We start from the raw sequence: 20,186 nt of genomic DNA on the forward strand, positions 1-20,186 counted from the left end.
TCCTAAGTATCAATGGGGAAAGTTCATACCTGGCTAATAAAGAGATAAACAAAATATGTGAAAAAATAGTATCATTGGGTCCCTGGGAAGGTTTAATATTATTGCTGGCATTAGGTGGGTTTCCAGAGATGTTCACCTTTCCAAACAGCACTGGTTTGGGAGCAAGTTAGAAGATGGTGTAACCCAGACGATGCAAGAAAGCAGCTGGAAAACCTCTGGATTAACCTTTGCACTCAGTAAGAGTAGGCTTAGATTAGATATTAGAAAGAAATTTTACCCTGTGAGGGTGGGACGGCAGCAGCATAGACTGCCCAGGGAAGCTGTGGATGCCCCATCCCTGGAAGTGTTTTAGGCCAAGCTGGAGGGAGCTCTGAGCAATCTGGTTGAGAGGAAAGTGTCCCTGCCCATAGCAGGGGAGTTGGAATTAGGTGATCATTAAGGTCCCTTCCAGCCCAAACCATTCTATGATTCTATGGTCCTCTTTTTTTTTTGAAACCACCTTGTATACAATCCTACCTTTTCCTGCTTCATCTCCTCCCTTCAGCAAACACTTCCCCAGATTTTTCTAAAACCCAAGATTTTTATACCTTTGCCCTAGAGCTGATGGAGGAATGGTGTGATTTGCTGAGCTGAGGGAAGGGCATGGTCATCTCTGGGGCTTCTAAGTCACTCTTCCCTGCACCAAAGCATTCCTTGATTTCCATCCTCCTATTTCCTTCCCTTTGAAAGGCCTCTGACCGGATCACAGATGGCAATTCCTATGTGACAGATCCTAATGTCATTATTGATGACAAACCAGATGTCCAGGGAGACATAATGCTCCTTTTAATCCAAAATTAATCAAGAGTCTCACCTTTATAGTTTAGGGTGAGTGCAAAGGTATCTTCATTGGAAGGGGTTGGGGCCACACATTTTTTTTTCCTCTTGCGTCAGTTTTCCTTTGCACAGCGTGGCTGGAAGTGACTAAACCAGACACCAAAGGCATCCTGTTTTCAATAACAGCACCATTAAAATGCTACAAAAATCTCTCTTGAACTTTACAAGGGCCTGGGAAGGGACATGCTGGATGTGATAGAGTGTGTTATGAACCTCGAGCCATTACAACATGCTGCTCCTGCTCCTTGCTGCATTTTAGGTACATAATTCCTAGGCAAGAAAGAAAGAATTCCTAGTTTGGGTTATGGAGCAATCCTAACACCTAATGTATCAGTTTGTCTCGTGCCTGACAGCTAAATATTATATATTTTTCCATAGATTAAGTGTTGTATAGATGTCCTGCTATAAACCACTGGATTAAAAGGGAATGACATGGGATCAGCATAAGCAGAAGATGCAGTGTGGACCACAGCTAGTTAGCAGCAGGTAAAACACCACAGGTGACTTGTTCCCACTTACATTTTAAAACAAGAGCTCTTGTGCTCATTATCTCTCTTGGAGACAGAGGAAAAATCCCAACAGCCTTTGTGGCAGTGAAGACAAAGCTTTGCTCAGTAGGAGATGTTCTATACAGCATAATGTATGCCGGGAGCAATCCCGGTGTTTTATGGGCCCGCTTAGTGTGAAGTGGAAAACAGGCTTGGGGCTGAGACTGCATTATTCATGGGGGACCTTAAATATTTCAGTGTGAGGCTGAGGTAGGGAACAATCTAACAATAGCATATTGTCCCCTTTCTTCCCTTAAAATCATTGTGTTTAAGAAGGCAAGCAGGGAATCTTTCAGTCTATGCCATGCCCTGACACATCCCAGGGAAAAGCAGGGTAGCAGTGAGGCAAACCCCACAGTCCCTCCAAGGGAGGGGGAATTGTCCCATCGTCTCCTAGCTCCCAAGGAAATATCAGTTCTGTCTTTAGAAAAGGAACAACTCAGCGCCTGACATATATTTTTGGAGATGATTCACCAGTTCTCTGCGTGAAGGGACACATCAGCAGGTGGGTGTGCAGACAAAGAAAGTTCCTGGCAGTTCTTCCCCTTCAAAGCAGCAGAATAATTTCCACACCATTCTCCTGTGTATGACTTGCTTGATCAGAAGCAATGGCTGGTTTGCAGCAGGGCAGTGGGAATAACCTGAAATTGCAATGTTTAGGGTAATGTGGTCAGAGCAGTGGAGGGCAGAGGCAGGTGAGGAGGCAGAGCTGCCTCTGTGCAGATCCGCTGCTGCCATCAGCCGGCAACTGGAATCCAGCACAGGGCCTCTCCCTGGGACAAGAGCTAAAGCAGACACAACACACACCACTTATGCCAAGCCCCTCCTTGGCTGTTTTCACTGAGAAGAGGCATCCTTAGGCTCAAAAAAGAACAACACAGCAGATGGGATGCTGAGACACAGGGGAAAGCTGGACCTCTCCAGGCAAAATTTGCCTTTAAATGTTGCTTTATCCTCTCCAAAACCACGGAGGTGAGAGTCACAGAAGGTTAAGGACAAGCCTCACTGCATCCCAGGCTGGGTATTTTGCAACTCAGCAGAAGTCAGATCACTCTGGCAGCTCCTTATGTATTGTTCACACAGTGCTGAATTTGGACCAGAGCTTCAGGGTCCAGTCCCCTTGCAGACAGCCTGGGTCTTGCTGTTTATCCCTACAGATCTAGCCTCTTGTTGAGACTCTTGAGCAGATGAGGTTTGGCCAAACTTCAGATAACCAGTTATTTCATGTAACATGATTCTGGCCAGAGCTACATGAGATTCCAGACCTTTCTCACTTCTGTTTCCTTTCCTGTAAAGATAAATCTTGGCAGCTGTCTCTCGCACAAGATAAAACAGAACCAGCTCCCCACATCTGACACAGTTGAAACGCAATAAAATCCCTGTTTCTCCTCTTTTTGGAACCACCAGAAAGAAATTCAAGTGACTTCCCCGACACTGAGAAATCCTGGTATTTCAGTTTTGATGTTTAAACTCGCCCATGTTCCTTCTCAGCTTAGATCAAGGTTCATAGCCAGAAATTTACATTCCATAGCCACAAAACCTTATGCTAGTCCATTTTATCAGTTTATTTGTGACCTGTTACATGTGCTGTGCTTCCCATGTGGAGTAATTTGCCTCTTGTTCCTTCCAAAACAAAGTTGCACAACACTTCCTTTGAAATCAGCCCTCCAAAGGTGGGGAGACATAGGGCTCAAATATTTCTCAAGAAACAGCCCTTTATTTGCAAGGAGATGTTGCTGCCTCCAGGACAACTGCTGCACATGAACGGGTCTCTTACTACAAGGCTGATATGACCACTTTGCAGACTTCCCTTTTGTTTAGATTAACTGATAATTAACAGGTACAGCTGTTGCTTTTTTTTTTAAGGAGATAGAGAACACAGAGATTGGTGTCGAAGCCTGGGCACAACCTGCACACAACCCATGCCAGAGCACTCAGCTTTCTCCAGCAAGAACATTCCTGGGAGCCAAATCCTGATTCAGCCCCTGCACTGCCCTGGGTATTCCCATATCATTTATCTCCTTAGCAAAGCTGCAAAGCTCTCATTTGGAATGTGGGGAAGAAGCAACAGTTCCCCCTTTGCTGCAGGGGTGACCTGCAGACCCACACACCCCCTGTGCCATGACACAGGTACAGCGCAGATATCGGGGGTGCTGCCACCCCCAGCTCCTGCCAGAACTGACCCAGAGCCTCACTCCTGACCTGGCTTGGATTGGAGTCCATGACCTAGAGGTGAACTGCTCTATATCCCATCCAGTCTCCCACTGAGTTTATTTTCTGGTGTGGCAGATCAAAGACTGCTGTAAGGAGAAAATCCATCAAAAGCTCAGCACCCTAACATAGATCCAGCTCGCTTTTATGTTTACTTCCAATAAGCATACTCCTTCATATTGTTCAGCAATCACTTTAAAATGGACAATTATCAGATTCCCCTATTAATGGGAAAAGTCAGGCAACCATAAATCTTAAAACATGCTACTATCTGCAAACTGCATGTAACACATTATGGAAAAAACAATCTGTGGAGGAAAGCTATTACTGAGTGACCATGTCTTGGCTCAGCAGTTGGTTTTAATTTCAGCAGAGGCTCCCCTCTGCTTCCCAGCATCCAGCAGCACTGCTCTTCCCACTGCTTCCCTGTAAACACTGCAAAACTATAGTGTTGGCCTCACTCTACAGCAATTCAGTGCTGCAGTCAACAAGGAGAACTTCTGCATCTAAGACAACTGCCAGCCCCTCACTGCATCCACCTTGTCTTTCATCCCATCCAAGAATGATCTGGGTAGGAAGGGACGTTAAATATCATCCTGTTCCACCACACTGCCATGGACAGGAAAACCTTTCAATAGTCCAGGTTTCATCCAATGTGAGTGGAGGAAGTGAAAAGTTCTTTTACTTCCTCTATACAGTGACCTACACAAAGCTGAACCTGGTGACACACTGCCTTTCATGTCCTGGTACCTCTCTTATGGCACAGAGAGCAAAAGAATAAGGGCACATGGACCAAAAGATACAGGTTGGTCTTCTGGATAAAGCAGCAGAGTGCCATTCAGGAATTCCCAAGTGGGATTCTGGCCCTCTCCATCAAAAAGGGTTGGAATCTAAAGCAGCCATGAGGACAAATCAGTGTTTTGCTACAGTTTACAAGTGGCTTTGGATAAATTGCTTAACCATCCTCAGTTCCCATTCCCTGTGCTAGCTGGGATACTCGTGCCCAGTTTACTGGGATGTCTCATGAATTATCTGGTATTTGGGAAGCTCTTAAATCCATGTAACTCACATGTAACAATGAAATGTGATCCTGCTTTTAGGTCAGAGCAACAATAATTCAGAACTGAGCACATTTTGTTTTGATTTTCCTAAGACTGTCTGAATTCACTGAGACAAGTGACAAAGAAATATGATTCACCGTATTCATGGCTACTTCCAAAATGGTTTACTTTAATCTAAGCAATTGGAAAAACGTTAAAGGCAAAACTGCTTTACCCAGCTGACTTAAAAAGGTTGTTTCATTCCACATTTCTGTTTTCAATAAACATCCCAGGATAAAAACATCCCCTGCAGCAGATCTATGCAAAGGACAAAAAGGCGTTAAATCCAAAGTGGGGGCGGGTGGAAGAGATAAATAGTTTACTCCTATTATCTTTACCATATGTTCTATTCCAACTGGATACACATAAACAGCATGCAATCTTCAAGCTCAGCTTTAGACTCTTTGAAGTGACCTGACCATACTACTGATTTATTTCAAACTAACCTTTCTCTTTGAACCTTAGGTCAAGGTTAATTCCATAATAAAACATACCTTATACAGCTGGCTGTTCCAGTGGTGCTAGCAAGGAACGAGGCCCTCAGTCATAAGCATTTGTTTCACTGAGTGGGGTATTGTATTTCTATTTTCCCTTCCCTGTATTAATTTCCTTCACAGACCCTAGTTAAGGGGGAATAAAAACCTCTTTTCCGGTCCATGAGATCAATTTTAAACACACTGGAATTAAATGAAGACATTTAAGCCACATTTCTTTGCTGAAATGCATCCGCCAACACCAGAAACTATTTTTATTACAGTCTATGTTTAATAATCAGATCTTCAATTTCATAAGAAGCCACACAGCTACGTTATTCAAATTCCTGCACTGGCAACGACCCTTTCAGTATCTTTTACAAAGCCATCTCTGCACTGAATCACAGCAAATCGCCGAGGATAGTTTTTCTATCTAAGAAAATTAAGTGGGAAAAGAGAAACATGTTTGAAGGGCCCTTCTAAAAAAAAACCAAAGGAGAGCTCCCTGCCAATGCCCCAGCCAGTTTTGCCTGTCTGTAGGTATCGAAGCACGCCAAGCAGGGGTGCAAAGGTGTGGGAGAAAGTTTGGAATGTGGGATGCAGTCACTAAGAAATGCTGAGGTGCACAACACACTGCTCATCGGGCTGTTTTTCAGAGGACTGGAAAGATGCTTTTGAATTTCAACCTCCAGCCCATGGCGCATATTCGCAGCACTTAATTAAAAAGCAGAAACACCAAAGCTAAACCAGCAGTTGTTCCACATTTCTCCTGACTCCAGAGCCTTGCCACCATGGTGCCTCTTGGAGCTGTCGGGAGAGGAATGAGTAGAAACCTTTGTTTGGGTTTGGGGTTTCTGCAAGGCACAGGCTGGAAAACCTTATCTGCTGCAGCTAACCGTGAGGGGAATTGTGCTTCCCCTCCAAAGGAACAATGATGTTATCCAAGCTCATTCTCCCACATTTTGCAGGCCTGAGTCTACAGCAGCTGATGTTCAGGATCACCAGCACACCAAGGGGCACGTCCCCTAAAAGAGCCCCAAAAGCTTTCAGCACTTCACCTCTGGCTTAGGGACAGCTCTGTAAAACAGGGTTTAGCCCCGTGTTAAATGAGTTTGAGCAGGCAGCACTCTCAGGCAGCACCGATACAGCAAACTTGTTATCTCATCAGTATCTGTCATTGCCGAACGCAGCTGAGCTTGCCGTAATGGGAGCACCATCCATTTGGAATCCCAAAGGTAGGCATCAGTTTTGGATCAATGCTCTCAGAATCTCCATTAACTATTAAAGTGCCAGTGATGTTTTACATCTATTTTGGGTTCATTTCTTTAAACCATAACAAGGCCACAGAAGGTATTTCACTGCATTTTGACTCTCTTAGAGCAATAAAGTGGCGGCACGGGAAGCTCAGCCCAGAACTGATGTGGTTCCAAGGAAAACCTTTCCCCTCCAGCTCTCCATTCCCATTTCACCACACTGTCTTTCTCTTCCAGCTTCTCCCCAGGGACTATTGCCTATTCCTACTCCTTAATCACATGCCAGGATGCCCCACTTCCAACAGCAGGGCCCCAGCTGGCAGTGCCCTGCATGTCCTGCTCTTGACTCCATGCTCTGTCCCAAAACCACAGCCCTGAGCATGCTGTGAGGTAAAAGATACAGCATGCAGAAATTCCCAAGCAAGAGACACACCTTTTGCTATGTGGAGTGTCTTTACCTGTCCCATACATATCAAGAGCAATACTCCCCCTCTTTCCTCTCATATAATAATTGGTGTCTTAAATGAGGGCACTGGAATTATATCAGTTCAAAAGCTCAAAATAACAATGTAAAACTCCACCCAAACGCATTGAAAGAGACATCTCTCTACCATTTTCTAAACTTCTTCAACAGGCACCAAAAATATAACATCTAATGATTTAGCAGCGAATGAAATCGGCCAATTAGACAGCCAAGGACTGATTTTTCAAAAGGATCACACAGAACAATTTAATATCATGGGAGATAATAAACATGTCCTGAGCTGGATCACTGAATGATGTTGCTAACAGCCTGTCAGAGATATCAGATATTTACAGCAGAATAAGGCACCACATCAGATAAAGTAAAATACATCCTCTCAAGGATATAGAAATATGGAAAGGAATCACTCTAGCTGCATTTCAAGTCTGGGTAATTTCCATAACTCCTGAGAAAAGGCTTTGTAGGGTGCTAGTTCTCTTCTTAAGGCACCCAACCATGCTGCTGGCATGTGGGAGACCCTCTGGAGCAAGCAAGTTGAAAAATAGCACAGACCTCACAGACTGGACAATGTTTTAAAGATAAAAGTATGTACAGATATCCACTAAATTGAGTAATGTCAACTAAAGGCATCTTTAAAATAGTTTTGTCTACATGTTGCCATTAAATATGTCAGACTCAAGCAAGTATTTGTACTGTCCTAGAAATGATGGCTTCCTATTACAGACTTTTTGATGCAGCTGCTATGGAAAGGTGCTTTTTTGGATAAACTAGTAAAAAGCAAGTAAACAAAGCTACAACTCAATTCAATTATATATATCATTGTGAAATATCTTACAATTTAATGCAACTGTGCACAGGCTATGATCTATCTGGTTCTATCCAAAATTTTGAAATCTCATCATTATTAAGTGTATTCACAATTATTAAAAACTTCAAGCCATTCAAGTGGAAGATTAAGAAAAGGAATTCTGCACTTGGGAATCAAGTTCCCTTTTTTTTTGCTTTGATACCAGTTTGGCCTTAGAGAGGATATAACACAGCTGGTGTTCTTGTTTAAGAAAGCTGCAAACTGCAGCTCCATCTATCTCAGGAGATCCAGCTATGAGATGAGAGCCCAGTAACAGGTATTCACAACTGACCTTAGCATTTTCCTGAGCATCTGTGCATGCCTGTATCAGTTACTTCACGGATATGTGCAATATCCCTCCTGAATGAAGAAACCAATAAAGGTGTTAGAAGACATTAAATTTTGCTATACATTTCCAAAATTTTACTCAGCCCAATAGCATTTGGGCTGCCACCCTGATGATGGGGATTTCTAAGACTCTTTGGGACTGAAAAGATGCTTCACAGCACAAACTCCACAACAGCACTGCAGGGAGGAACACTGAGCCTCAATTTCAAACATAGGTAGGGAATGCAACCTGATGAAGAGGTTCAATTAAAAAGTGAATTCCTCTCCCTTAATCCTGCAATGCCAGCCTGCAAAGATGACTCAAACAAACTTGGATTCTTCCTTGAGACTACAAATTTTGACGATAAAGGGAATTGTTGAGGAGTAATGACATCTACACATTTTTGACTTAAGTCTGTTAAAATTAGAGCTACATAAAACCAAATATAACACAAAAAGCAGTCTCCTTGGATGACCCTTCTGGTTAATCTGCTGTTTCACACGGATGCAAACTCCCAGGATGGAGTCGCCCTCCACGTCCTTCCTTCCCCATGGGCCATGGACCTGACTTGGTCTGCATCTGAGGTAAAGGTGACATTTTTTCCCCAGACCCATAACCTCTTCCAGTTTCTGAGAGGAAGATGCAATTGCTCCCTTTACCCCCTCCAGGTCACTACCTGAGAAGGAGATGCTGTTGTACTCTGTAGGCCTCGCAGAGTTTCCACCTGAGGAGAAAGCACCATTCTCCCATACCCCTCTCCCAGTCTTTACCCGTGAGGGTGATGCCATTTCCCCCCTGTACCCCTCTTCCCAATCTCTACCTGAGGGCAAGGTGCCATTCCTGTCTATACTATCCCTCTCCTGGTCACGCCCTGAGGTGAAGATGCCGTGGCCCACTCTACCCACCTCTCGATCAACACCTGAGGGGACGGCGCCATTTCCCCGCTGCACCTCTCTCACAGTCTCATCCTGAGGGGAAAGCACCATTCCCTCCTCATACTCTTCTTCAGGTCATTACCTGAGGCAAAGGTGCCATTCTCTTTTACACCCCTCTTCCGATCTCTGCCTGAGGGGAAGGCGCTATTCCCCACGACTCTTCTCCCGGGTCTCTGCCTGAGGGGAAGATGCCACTGCTCCCTGAACCCCGCTCCCGGTCTCTGCCTGAGGGGAAGATGCCACTGCTCCCTGAACCCCGCTCCCGGTCTCTGCCTGAGGGGAAGATGCCACTGCTCCCTGAACCCTGCTCCCAGTCTCTGCCTGAGGGGAAGATGCCACTGCTCCCTGAACCCCGCTCCCGGTCTCTGCCTGAGGGGAAGATGCCACTGCTCCCTGAACCCCGCTCCCGGTCTCTGCCTGAGGGGAAGATGCCACTGCTCCCTGAACCCCGCTCCCGGTCTCTGCCTGAGGGGAAGATGCCACTGCTCCCTGAACCCCGCTCCCGGTCTCTGCCTGAGGGGAAGATGCCACTGCTCCCTGAACCCCGCTCCCGGTCTCTGCCTGAGGGGAAGATGCCACTGCTCCCTGAACCCCGCTCCCGGTCTCTGCCTGAGGGGAAGATGACACTGCTCCCTGAACCGTGCTCCCAGTCTCTGCCTGAGGGGAAGATGCCACTGCTCCCTGAACCGTGCTCCCAGTCTCTGCCTGAGGGGAAGATGCCACTGCTCCCTGAACCCCGCTCCCGGTCTCTGCCTGAGGGGAAGATGCCACTGCTCCCTGAACCCCGCTCCCGGTCTCTGCCTGAGGGGAAGATGCCACTGTCCTCTGCAATCGTCTCAGGAAGGCGCCATTCCCCTGTAGGGCTGGCGGCGGTCAGGGGGTCCTCCGTCCCTCCTCCCCGTCCCCAGGTAGCGGGCACAACCGCGGGCCGCCCCGATCCCGGCGGCGCAGGGACCGACAGCTCCGCCGCGGGGCGGGGCGGGCGGAGGCGGCTGCGGGGCGGGGCGGCGGGGCCACGCCGCGGCCCCGGCGGCGGAAGGGGCGACGCCGGCGGGGCGGGCGCTGCCGCCTGGTCGGAGCGGCCGGCGCTCGGCAGCCCCCGCCGGGCATGTCAGCGCCGGGCCCCGGCCCCGGCCCCGGCGAGGCGGCCCCGGGCGCCAGGGAGGCGGCGCGGCGGGACCCGCTGGCCGCCGACCTGCGGTGCAGCCTGTTCGCCGCCGCGCTGCAGAGCTACAAGCGCGACTCGGCGCTGAGGCCCTTCCCGGGCCGCTACGCCAGCGGCGACACCAAGGACTTCGAGGGGCTGGTGAGTGCCGGGGGCCGGCCCGGGGCAGCTGCCCGCGGCGCCAGGGCACCTCCCCACACTGAGAGCACGGGCTGCCCGCGAAGGTGAGGGCAGCGGATAAAGCAGGATGAAGGGTTTAGCCAGGAAAGAAATCCAAGTTTAAAAAGAGAATTCGGGATTCTGACCGATAAACCCACACTGGGAAACGCCCAGATCCGGTGTGGACAGCACGTGAAGTAACAAGCGATAGGTAACAGGTAGTGAGCCGACAGGACGCGAGGAAGCGGCCTCAAGCTGCTCAAGATTGAGTATTCCGGAACATTTCCACCCTGAAAGGGTGGCTAGGGGTTAGCACAGGCTGCCCAGGGCAGTGGTGGAATCACCATCCCGGGAGGTGTTCAGAAAGCATGGAGATGTGGCACTTGGGGGCATGGCTTAGTGGTGGGCTTGGCAGAGTTACGTTAAGGGTTGGACTCAATAATCTCAGACGCGTTTTCCAGCCTTAATGTTTCTAATATTCTGTGAATTGTTATGAGGGCTTGCCATCGTTAAATTCAAACTCATATTGAAGGATTTGCATGTTACATGGTCTGAACACCCCCATGTCAGGTCCACTGCACATAGTGCCCTGTGACAGCTTGTTTGCTCTCAGGAGTGAGTCTGATTGTTCCTGTACAAACCCTACAGATACTGTTGGTAAATATCACTGTTTGTAACTTGCCTGCTATTTGCGTTCAGAGCAATTGTCAGACTTCCCCACAAACTTGGAACAAGTGTTTATATCTCAGAACAGAACCCGTTTTTCAGTTTGTCGGGGTGAAATATTGTTTTGTTTTCACTAGAGGTCCCTGTTTAATCGCAATGGCACTCAGGAGCTTGTGCTAAATGCCTCTGTTGTTAGCTTGCAGATACCAAGGCTCTACCAAGCCTGAAAGAGCTTCTGGGGTCTGTTCCAAATATAGATAAAAGGACCTGGGACCTGTTTAGTTGGATTCTATCATCTAAAGTCTTCATGATACAAAGTACTAAGAAACAGGAGGTAAGTTTTGAATTCTGAGAATCTTAATTAGAATTTGGTTTTTGAGTTAAACTTGCACTTCAGAGAATATTTCCTCCTGCCAGAATTAAGTTGGTTATTGTGAGAGCTTGACAGCTGAACATAAATCCATTCTTCTCTGTATATAGAGAGGGGTGTTTTTAAGTAAATTTTCAGGAACACTGGTTGGAAGAAATAGTCACCAGCGTCAGTAGTTGATGATGGGCAGTGACTGTAGCTGGTTACTGCAGTTAACGTAACACGTACATGCGTGGTTTAGTCTGAGAGTCCAGTTTGGGTGTCATGGAGCTGGGTCCTGCTTGTCACTGAGAAAGACAGCTCTTGTCTTCTGCCCCAAAAAGGGAAAGGTTCAGAGCCACTGAGGCACTTCTGTAACGGGGATCAAAATAGTTGTAGAGATTAGCAGCAAGCTGAAAACAACTTCTGTTTTCATGGTTTTTTCTCTTGCAAGATCAGCTGATGAATATATTGTCTTAGTAGCCAAAGTAGAATTGGGATATTGTTCTTGTGTCATAAACTAATTCATAATTACAATTCAGGTTTGGTTTTTTTTCTGGAGAGAAGACTTAGGATTTAACTTCAATAGCAAGAAACTGGCAGGATTTTTACTGTGCACTTACTCCTTCTGAATTGTGACAGTGTTGAATTCTAACACAGAAAAGCATAATCAGAATACATTAAACAGTATGAAGGGACAGGAAGCAGAATTTCCAGTGAGTAATCTAACCACATAAACCAACGTTGATATTCCTTCCTGTTTTTAAGTACGAGAAGATCCAGGAACTCACAGGGATGTCTGGGGCTGCGGTTCCTGCTCCAGACTACCTCTTTGAGATGGTGTACTGTGATCAAATGAACACCAAGTTTGCTGAGACCAAGGGAGAGCGGGACCTTATCTACGCCTTCCATGGGAGCCGCCTGGAGAACTTCCATTCCATCCTGCACCACGGCCTGCACTGCCACTTGAATAGGGTGAGGCTCCTGCCATTGACACCATCTTCCCTTGCTCACTTGCAGCTGGGGAGACGTTTTAAAAATAGGCCCAGATTCCTTTCAGGGTGTGAAATGTGCTGATGCTCTTGCATTGCTGTGTTCATTTCAGCGTAGGCCTTTGTGGATGGCTGTGTTGGATTTTCTAGTGCAGCCTGAGGGCAAAAACTGGAAGTGGCATGAAACCCTTTTCACCAGCGTGACAAATTATGACTGTCCTTTGCTTCTTTATAAGGAGGTGTAATTCCTCTGAAAATCCTGGCCTGTCTGACAGCCTGCAGCTGGGAAGTGCCTGTCTACAGAGAGAGAGGATAGTGGAGCTTTTCTGCCTGGCCTTGTGTTTAGATCAGCAAAGATTCAGGTGCTACTTGCCAGTGGAGCCTTCTTAAAATGGTCTGGTTTAGGGAACATCCCATAGGATTTGCACATCTTCTGATTTCAGTGGAAGGGAAGTTGAGACTCCTGGCTTTTTGTGTCAGCTGTGAGGCAGCTTTGACACAGCACCTGCTTGACATTCCAGTCAACCTGCACTATGTTTTTTCCCCGCATTCTCAATGAGTAATGATTTACTGGTACAATGGACTTACTGGAGTAATAATTTTAGCCAGTGTGGCAAATTGAAAAGTTCTTTCCTCTTTTCTAGTAAAGCATGGATTTAAATGAAGTAAAGCCTTGCCTTGTTTGGGGAGTTTGAATTACTTGAATGACGACAGTCTCAACAAATTGATGAAATGCCTTTTAACAGCGGTGCAGTCATGTTGATGTAAAATACTTTTGCTGGCAAACCAACTCCAAATCCGGGAAGGCATGAATCTGTCCACACCAAGTGCTCTGCCAAGCAGCTAATTTGAGGGATGGGAGAGGGCAGCAGCCCCACCCCAAGGAAGTTGTGCCAGGACAAAAACAGTGCATGGATCAGGCCCAGCATGGGTCAGAAAGGCCTTTCGTAATTTACCTTCAGGAGCAGAACTGCCAGTCTGAAAGGAAAGAACACTTGTATGTTGTTTGAGGTTTGCAGTACATGATTTTAGGGTGGATTTCTGCTCTGTTTCAGACATCCCTGTTTGGTGAAGGCACCTATCTGACCAGTGACCTGAGCCTGGCTCTGCTGTACAGCCCTCACGGTCTCGGCTGGCAGCGAAGTGCACTGGGCTCTATCCTCAGCTGTGTGGCTGTTTGTGAGATCATCGACCACCCAGATGTAAAGTGTCAGGTGAAAAAGAAAGGTGAGTCTATCACAGTAATAACTGTGTAGTAGTTACATCTGTCCTTCATGCTGTTTTTCTTTCCCTACTAATATCAGTGGCTCCTTGAGCCCTGGATGGGAGAATTACCTCGTTGTCACCCTGGTCTGGGCCATAATGTCATCCATACCAAGGATGACTAGGAGTGGTATAGCCTCAAGCAAACTTCTCACTCTATTCTTGGATGCTGAGGGATTCAGGGGAATACCAAGACTAGATTTTTGGTTATCTCATTCCCATTCTTCTGGGGGGTGTGTATGGGGGTGTTGGTTGTTTACTTTTTTTACAGTTACTTGAAGTTCTGCATTTTTCTTTTCTTTTCCCAATTCAGATTCAGAAGAAATAGACAGAAAAAGAGCAAGAGTGAAAAACAGCGAAGGGGGAGACGTACCACAGAAATACTTTGTTGTCACAAACAACCAGCTTTTACGAGTTAAATACTTGCTAGTGTATTCACAGAAGCAGCATAGGAGGTAAGAGTTCAGCTGTCGAGAGGGATGAGCTACTACAACAGCCAGATAAACACATCTCATTGTTGAAAAACAACAGAAAACAACCAAGAAAGATACACTGCACTGCCAGAATTTGTTTGTAGCCCGTTTCCTATGGAAATAAGTCTTACACCATCATGTTGCCTGTGTCTTGCTCTTTGACATTCCCAGGCTCAGCTAAATTTGCTTTTTTACCAGACCTGTAAGCACTTAAGAGTCTTTGAGAGGTCTAATTATCTGTTTGTGGCAGGAAAGCAAGAGTGGATGTCTGGTGAGTGCATGTCTTAAAACTGCCTCAGTTTTAACTCTGCCCTTATCTGTCCTAAGTGGCTGTGTTCACTGAGCTACTCAACACGTCTACAGGCCAGGCAGCTACAGCTCCAGACCACAGGGAAAGGTGTGAACATGGGGAGAAAAGACAGGATAGTGCATGGAGACTTAAGAAAAAGGGATGTGGTAAAAAATTAGGCTTCATTAGTTACAGGGATTGTAGAACAACTTTCTGTTTTTATTGAATTTGCTTAAAATAACGAAGCCTGAAATACTTTTTGCCAAGGTATTTATGCATCTCTGACAGAATTCATGCCCTTTTCCCCTTTCAGGCCTTCTCCTGAATCTTCCTGGTTCTACACCCACCGTTTTGCTGTAATGATGCTGCTGTACCTGCTATTGCTGATAGCGATAGGGGCCAGCAACTCACCAACCTTCATCTACTACTGGCACAGAATGTTTGACTCGGAGAGATGAATCACCCGAGATGATAAACTGTTAATTTCACCACGTGCCTTAACAATAGCTGATCTGCAGTGCACTGCATCTATTCCAGAGCTCTGGAAATAAAGGTGCTCAGTTCTGTCACCAGTATATTAATCCTCATGGCATCTCTGCATTTATTCTTATTTCTGTGTTCCTGGGATTCATGAGGATGCCTAGTACAGCTGAAAAAGGATCACAGTGGTGCAGCTCAGCATGAGCCAATGGTTAAGGGTCCATGGAAAAAAGGTTATTTAAGATTAATGAAAACTAAGCATGGAAACACTCAGGTGTAACTTATTTTCTGTCAAGTTGAAGTATGTTTGCACAAGTTGGAAAGGAGGATTTTTCTGGATGTCAGGCAAAGCAACCTGTTGGGAGTCTTATCAGTATGTTTTCAGAAATTTAATCTAGTGATGTTTGGCATGTATCAATACAGATGGAATTACTTTAAACTTTTAAAACTAACTTTGGCCAGGAATTTTTATATTTGAGCATAATGATTGTAAGGAAAAAAAAACCAACAAGAAATAAAAAAACTGCCAAATGGAAGAACTTAAACGGTTTCTAGTATGTTTTTTTCCCCTCTGTAGAACATTGTTGTGTTTTAATCCCAGCTGGCAGCTAAGCACAAATCCAAAACACAGTTACTGCACTGCTATGAGGAAAATTCATTGTATCCTGGACAAAACCAGCACAAACATCTACAAGGCTTGTGGTCTCAGCCATGATCTATCTTATCCTAGCTTACTATGCAGATTAGACACACTCAGGGTTTTCAGCATCAATACTGAATAAGGATTGTTCTTACCAAGCTGAGGATTTGTTAGAGAGTACACCATGTGCAAGTTTGTAATGCACCATACACAGGGCAATGCTCTCTCCTCTCTCCCTCCTGTCATTTGTGTTTACTGTTTGTTGTGTTGGCAAAGCACCCTACAACTGCCTGAAAGAGAAAAAGGAGGAAAACACTGTCCTCTGATTAGTGACTGGGCATGGGATAACCCCATGATGATCCAGGGATTCTAGGCAAGGAAAAGTCAGATAGGTGCCACAGTTCAGTCTCTCAGTCCAGCCTTTAGTAGATTTGATAAATGCAGATTTTCATTGCACAGTGAACCCTAACAACAAAAAAACCCCAGCTCATCACATATTTCCAGCAAATGAGTCTGTGATTACTACCTTACTCATTAAGTATTTCAAAGAAAATCTCTTACTTTTCTGATGATGTTCTGGTACCTAATTGCCAGAAATAATGTCCTGGTAATCAGGATTTTTAATTCAAGGCTGAGAACAAGTTCATTTACAGCAACCCCTCTTCTTGGTGACTGGAGCTAAACACATTTATCCCAGTTAATTTTGCTGCCAGAACAAATTTATTTATTCACCATACAGCTTGCAAAACAAGAACATTATAATCCAATTCCCCATTGCCTTTTACAGCCCGTTAATAATGCTCACTGTCAAAGGACACTGCAGCGCCTCAGCCCAAGAAGAGTCCGTGCTAATTATAGCAGAGATTTGCAATTAAAATATACATAAACAAACAATTCATTGTGCAACAGGTTCGAGTACTTTATAGTTTACTCCTTGATATTTCAGTGCAGAAACTTGGGGTTTGAGATGTGCACGGGGGTAGTGGTAATATTTGCCTATTTTTGTCTTCCTCAGCATGTTATATTAAATGCTGTGCCATGTAAATATACAAATTTAGGGGAGATAATGTGCCAGCCAGAAAACCTGGAGGGATTTGACGCTGTCTAAAGGGTACTGGTTTGTAAAAGCCTGGTTTGTTTGAAAAAAAAAACTCATCTTTTGGAACAGATGGGCTGTTTGGGGCCCTTTGGAAAAGGAGGAGGTTGAGCGGCAGTTGTGGGATGGCTGTCTGCTGGCACTGCAGGGAAAGGCACAAACCTGGGAGCTCCTGAGCCAGATGAAAAGAACACAGCAGGGATTTAAAGCTCTTTTCTTAGGGTTTCTTTGCATAGGAAAGTTTCTGAGTAAGCAGAAGAAGTAATAATAGTTCCAGGCTATGTCCCCAGAGAGAAAGCATTGTGGGGGCTCATGGCAGACACGCACAGTCCAGCTCTGCAATGAAATCAGCAGGTATCAAAGGGGAAAAAAAAAAAAAAAGCAACTTTTTCTGCTTTGATCAGTTTGACTAGACCCCAAAAAAAAGGAGGTGGTTTCAGGTGGGGGCTGAATCTTGATGGATGTGTCTGGAGTATCCCTCGGAGAGCTTGCAGCCCCATACCTCATGCTCAGGCCTGCAGGGATTCTGGGCACAGCCTCATCATTGCTTCAGCTCCACAGCTGTGGAGCGAGGCAACAGCAATGGGAAAATATTTTAAATACATTTAAGGTGCTCAGATCCTACCTAGCAGCCTGGCAAAATACTTAATATCCTACTCCCACGCTTGTTTTCTGAGCTCCCTGCTGATTTCAGCATGTGTTTCCCAACGTGGCGAGGGGCAGTCAGCTGGATTAATGCGGGTATTGTGCTGAGTAACTAACAGTATTATGAATTAACCCAAGGTTTGTGTTAGCCTCTTAAGCCACTTGCGTGGCTCTTTGAACATGCACAGTGCTATAAAAACACTAACAGGGAATGAATCAGAATTTCCTCCTGAACAAAGGGCCGCTGTGTTTGAAGCAGGCAGCCCAGGGTGAGGTCGAGGAGTTGTAAAATACAGAGCTTCCTGCTCTTATTAATATGTTCATTACATTACTGTGGTGAATATTAAGGAATTGTTACTGAATCAGACAAATCTGATCCTGGCTGGGACTGCAAGAAGTGTGGTAACTGGTGTTTCCTTGGTGGGAATGAGCAGGTTTTGAGGAAGTGGGAGAATTTTCCTCCAACAAGCATAAATAGATAATAAATATAAAAAGTATTGTTTCTCTCTCTATTTTATATATATATTTATATACAGAGATCTCAGGAGCCAGCTGAGGAGAAGAGCAGGTGCTGTTGGAGACAAAGGGTTTGAGGCAACAGGGGGAGAGAGGGAAGCACCGCAGAAAGCAGGACCACCCCTGGGTTCAGGGGGAAAGCAAGACATGGGGATTCATGCTCCTAATAAGTGATGCAAAAATCTTGTGCTCTCTAAAGTGTGAGCAAATACAAGAAAAGCAGAATCAGAAATGCAGGAATATTCAAACCAGGCCTGGGCTTTGGTCCACCTCTGGCAGGACCCAGACTGATCCCAGCTTCCCCAGGAAGGTGCTGCCCACCTGCTTGCTCCCCCTTCCTGCCTGCAGTGGACACATGGCTTAGCAGCACACGCTTCCAGTGACATTTTCCTTCTCTCATGAAAGCTGTCACTTTGGGCACCTTGCCCACACTCCAGACTCCACAAGATGTCACTTCAAACATCAGCAACAGGAGAGAAGGTGTGAAAGAAATGGGCAAAAGGAGCAGCACTGGAGTGCCTGCAAGAATCCCAAGGAATGTGCCGTGCTTCCCTAAGGACTAAGGTACAAATGCTTGCCAGAATCCCCATTTTCCTACTCTTCATAGAGATCTTTTCTAATCTAAATTATTGCAAGATCACTGAGTCCCCCTAAAGCCAAACCCATTTTTGCCTTTTTACTGTACCCATGGGGTGCAAAATCCTTCCCACAAGGAAAAAAACTTATTTCTTGCTCCTCAGAGAAGACCTCTGAGCTCTCCTGCTGCTGGGCAAGAGGAGACATGTATGAGCAATGTTGTATCTGTTCTTTCCCACTCAGCAAAAAGTGGATGAAGACAATTTTCAGTAGATTAAAGACACTTTCCTACTTATTCAAGGCTTGCCAGAAAACCAACACACCTTCAAGGTCTGCCTCCCATCAGCAGTATAAACAAAGAGACCAAAGGAATGTCTGATTAATAAATTAGCTTCCCCTACTGCAAGCCATTCCCACCACCTTCCAAGAAGCCCTTTCTTGCCAGTCTGGCATCAGGCACCCCCCGCTCTGTTAGCATTGGGTAATTAACACTGAGCAGAATGAGCCCAGGAAAGGCAAACTACGATTACGCATCTCATTGGAGTTTGGATGCTTCCTAAATGGCTCACACTGGTCCCCACCAGTTGGTCTGGGCTCCTGCAGTTCTAATTGGTTTTTTTTTCTCCTTGGGCTACATGTTTAGCATAAATAATAATTAGTATCAGAAGGGCAAGGGTTGGATACCCATGTGCAGCTCAGCATCACTCTGAGCGCTGTGGCTTCCTGTGCTCTCATTGCCCAGCCCCAGCCAGCCTGCAAGGACTGCTTGCCACCCCTCCAATTTCAATAATTTGTTAGCTGGTGAACTGGGAGACCAGTGCAGGTCCTTTCTGGCTGATGGGGAGCCAGCACCTCTTGGAAACAGGGTTGAGAAAAAGCCCCCTCAGTGCCCAAAGGAGATTTGTTTTCTTGAGGGGAAGACATCTCCCAGCTCCCTACACACGCAACCACAGAAGGTCAAGAGTTGTTTTTAAAACAAAGCTCTTTCATCCTGATAAAGTCCAGATGCTCATTCAAAGTTGCTGTAGCCACAAAAATAGCCAAGGAAGTGCCTCTTGCCGAGTCTAGAGCTCCAGAGCTGTCCCAAGGTTTAACTAAACTAAGAAAACAACAACCCACCCGGCTTAAAACTAAATTTCTCTTCAAAAGCAAACCCCACATTTAATAACAATCATCAGAGAATGAAAAAAAGAAATAATCCACTATTTCTAATTACCTGGAAAGGACAACACAGTTAAAGAAATTCATCTTTTCAACCCACACCCAGAGAAGACTTCTGCCTTCACAAGTAACTTTTGGCACAATAGTAGAAAGCAAACAACCCACGTACTCACCACAGCTCAGGCGATCCCTCCAGAAGCCCTCCTTTACCTCCATCTGGCACTAAAGGTGCTGATGGACCCCTATCAGCTGCATCCCATCACTTCAATCATTGGGACACCTTGAACAACACCTGAGGGGTGGCTGCACCTGCTCTGCTGGGGTAGAGCCAAAGGGCTGGTGTTGCTTAGGGCAAAGCAAATGTGTCCAGCGAGTGGCCTGCAACCTGCCAGCTTGTGCTCTGGGACATGGGGACAGAAAGGTCTTGGGGGGCTGGGCAGTGTCAGGTCTGGTTCTCATTACCACAAATACTCTCTCTCCTGGTTTGCCCTGTGTCACACAGAGCTGCTGTGTAATGATATGTCTGTCTGTACCATCCCCTTCACACCAGAAAACAGTAGCAGGGACTGTTTTCCCTTCTGGCTTTCTTCAAAAGAGAGAAGAAACCTCACCCCACCCCACTGTGTTCTTTGTACTGCTCTTGCCTGAGTCCCTCCCTCCC

At 45.9% G+C, this 20,186-nt stretch overlaps 1 protein-coding gene, 2 long non-coding RNA genes and 1 other non-coding gene across 6 annotated transcripts in view; 1 reads left to right on the forward strand and 3 right to left on the reverse strand.

The window, feature by feature from the left end:
- The window catches only part of LOC137481704 (uncharacterized), a 30,182-nt gene extending 20,530 nt beyond the window's left edge, over positions 1-9,652 (reverse strand). The window contains exons 1-2 of one of the 3 annotated variants that reach the window (XR_011003608.1): positions 9,138-9,652; positions 8,081-8,152 (exon numbers count right to left, since the gene is read on the reverse strand). This is a non-coding gene — a long non-coding RNA (uncharacterized lncRNA). The remainder of the gene's footprint in view (positions 1-8,080; positions 8,153-9,137) is intronic. The other 2 variants (XR_011003609.1, XR_011003610.1) reach the window with 2 other exon arrangements.
- On the reverse strand, positions 6,853-6,972 carry LOC137482212 (U6atac minor spliceosomal RNA). Its single transcript, XR_011003925.1, has one exon. It is a non-coding gene; the product is annotated as a U6atac minor spliceosomal RNA (small nuclear RNA).
- Positions 9,653-10,026: 374 nt separating the features above from the next.
- Positions 10,027-15,436, forward strand: PARP16 (poly(ADP-ribose) polymerase family member 16). The gene is made up of 6 exons (XM_068203571.1): positions 10,027-10,361; positions 11,242-11,379; positions 12,163-12,369; positions 13,442-13,613; positions 13,963-14,104; positions 14,725-15,436. Exons 1-6 carry the CDS (start codon positions 10,164-10,166, stop codon positions 14,867-14,869), a joined length of 1,002 nt encoding a protein of 333 aa, XP_068059672.1. The 5' UTR covers positions 10,027-10,163; the 3' UTR covers positions 14,870-15,436.
- A 2,342-nt stretch (positions 15,437-17,778) lies between these two features.
- LOC137481705 (uncharacterized) lies at positions 17,779-20,180 on the reverse strand. Its single transcript, XR_011003611.1, has 2 exons — positions 19,581-20,180; positions 17,779-18,241 (listed from the first exon to the last, which is right to left on the reverse strand). It is a non-coding gene; the product is annotated as an uncharacterized lncRNA (long non-coding RNA).
- Positions 20,181-20,186: the final 6 nt, after the last annotated feature.

The sequence above is a fragment of the Anomalospiza imberbis genome, chromosome 13, assembly GCF_031753505.1.
Source record: "Anomalospiza imberbis isolate Cuckoo-Finch-1a 21T00152 chromosome 13, ASM3175350v1, whole genome shotgun sequence".
In the NCBI taxonomy this organism is placed as follows: domain Eukaryota; kingdom Metazoa; phylum Chordata; class Aves; order Passeriformes; family Viduidae; genus Anomalospiza; species Anomalospiza imberbis.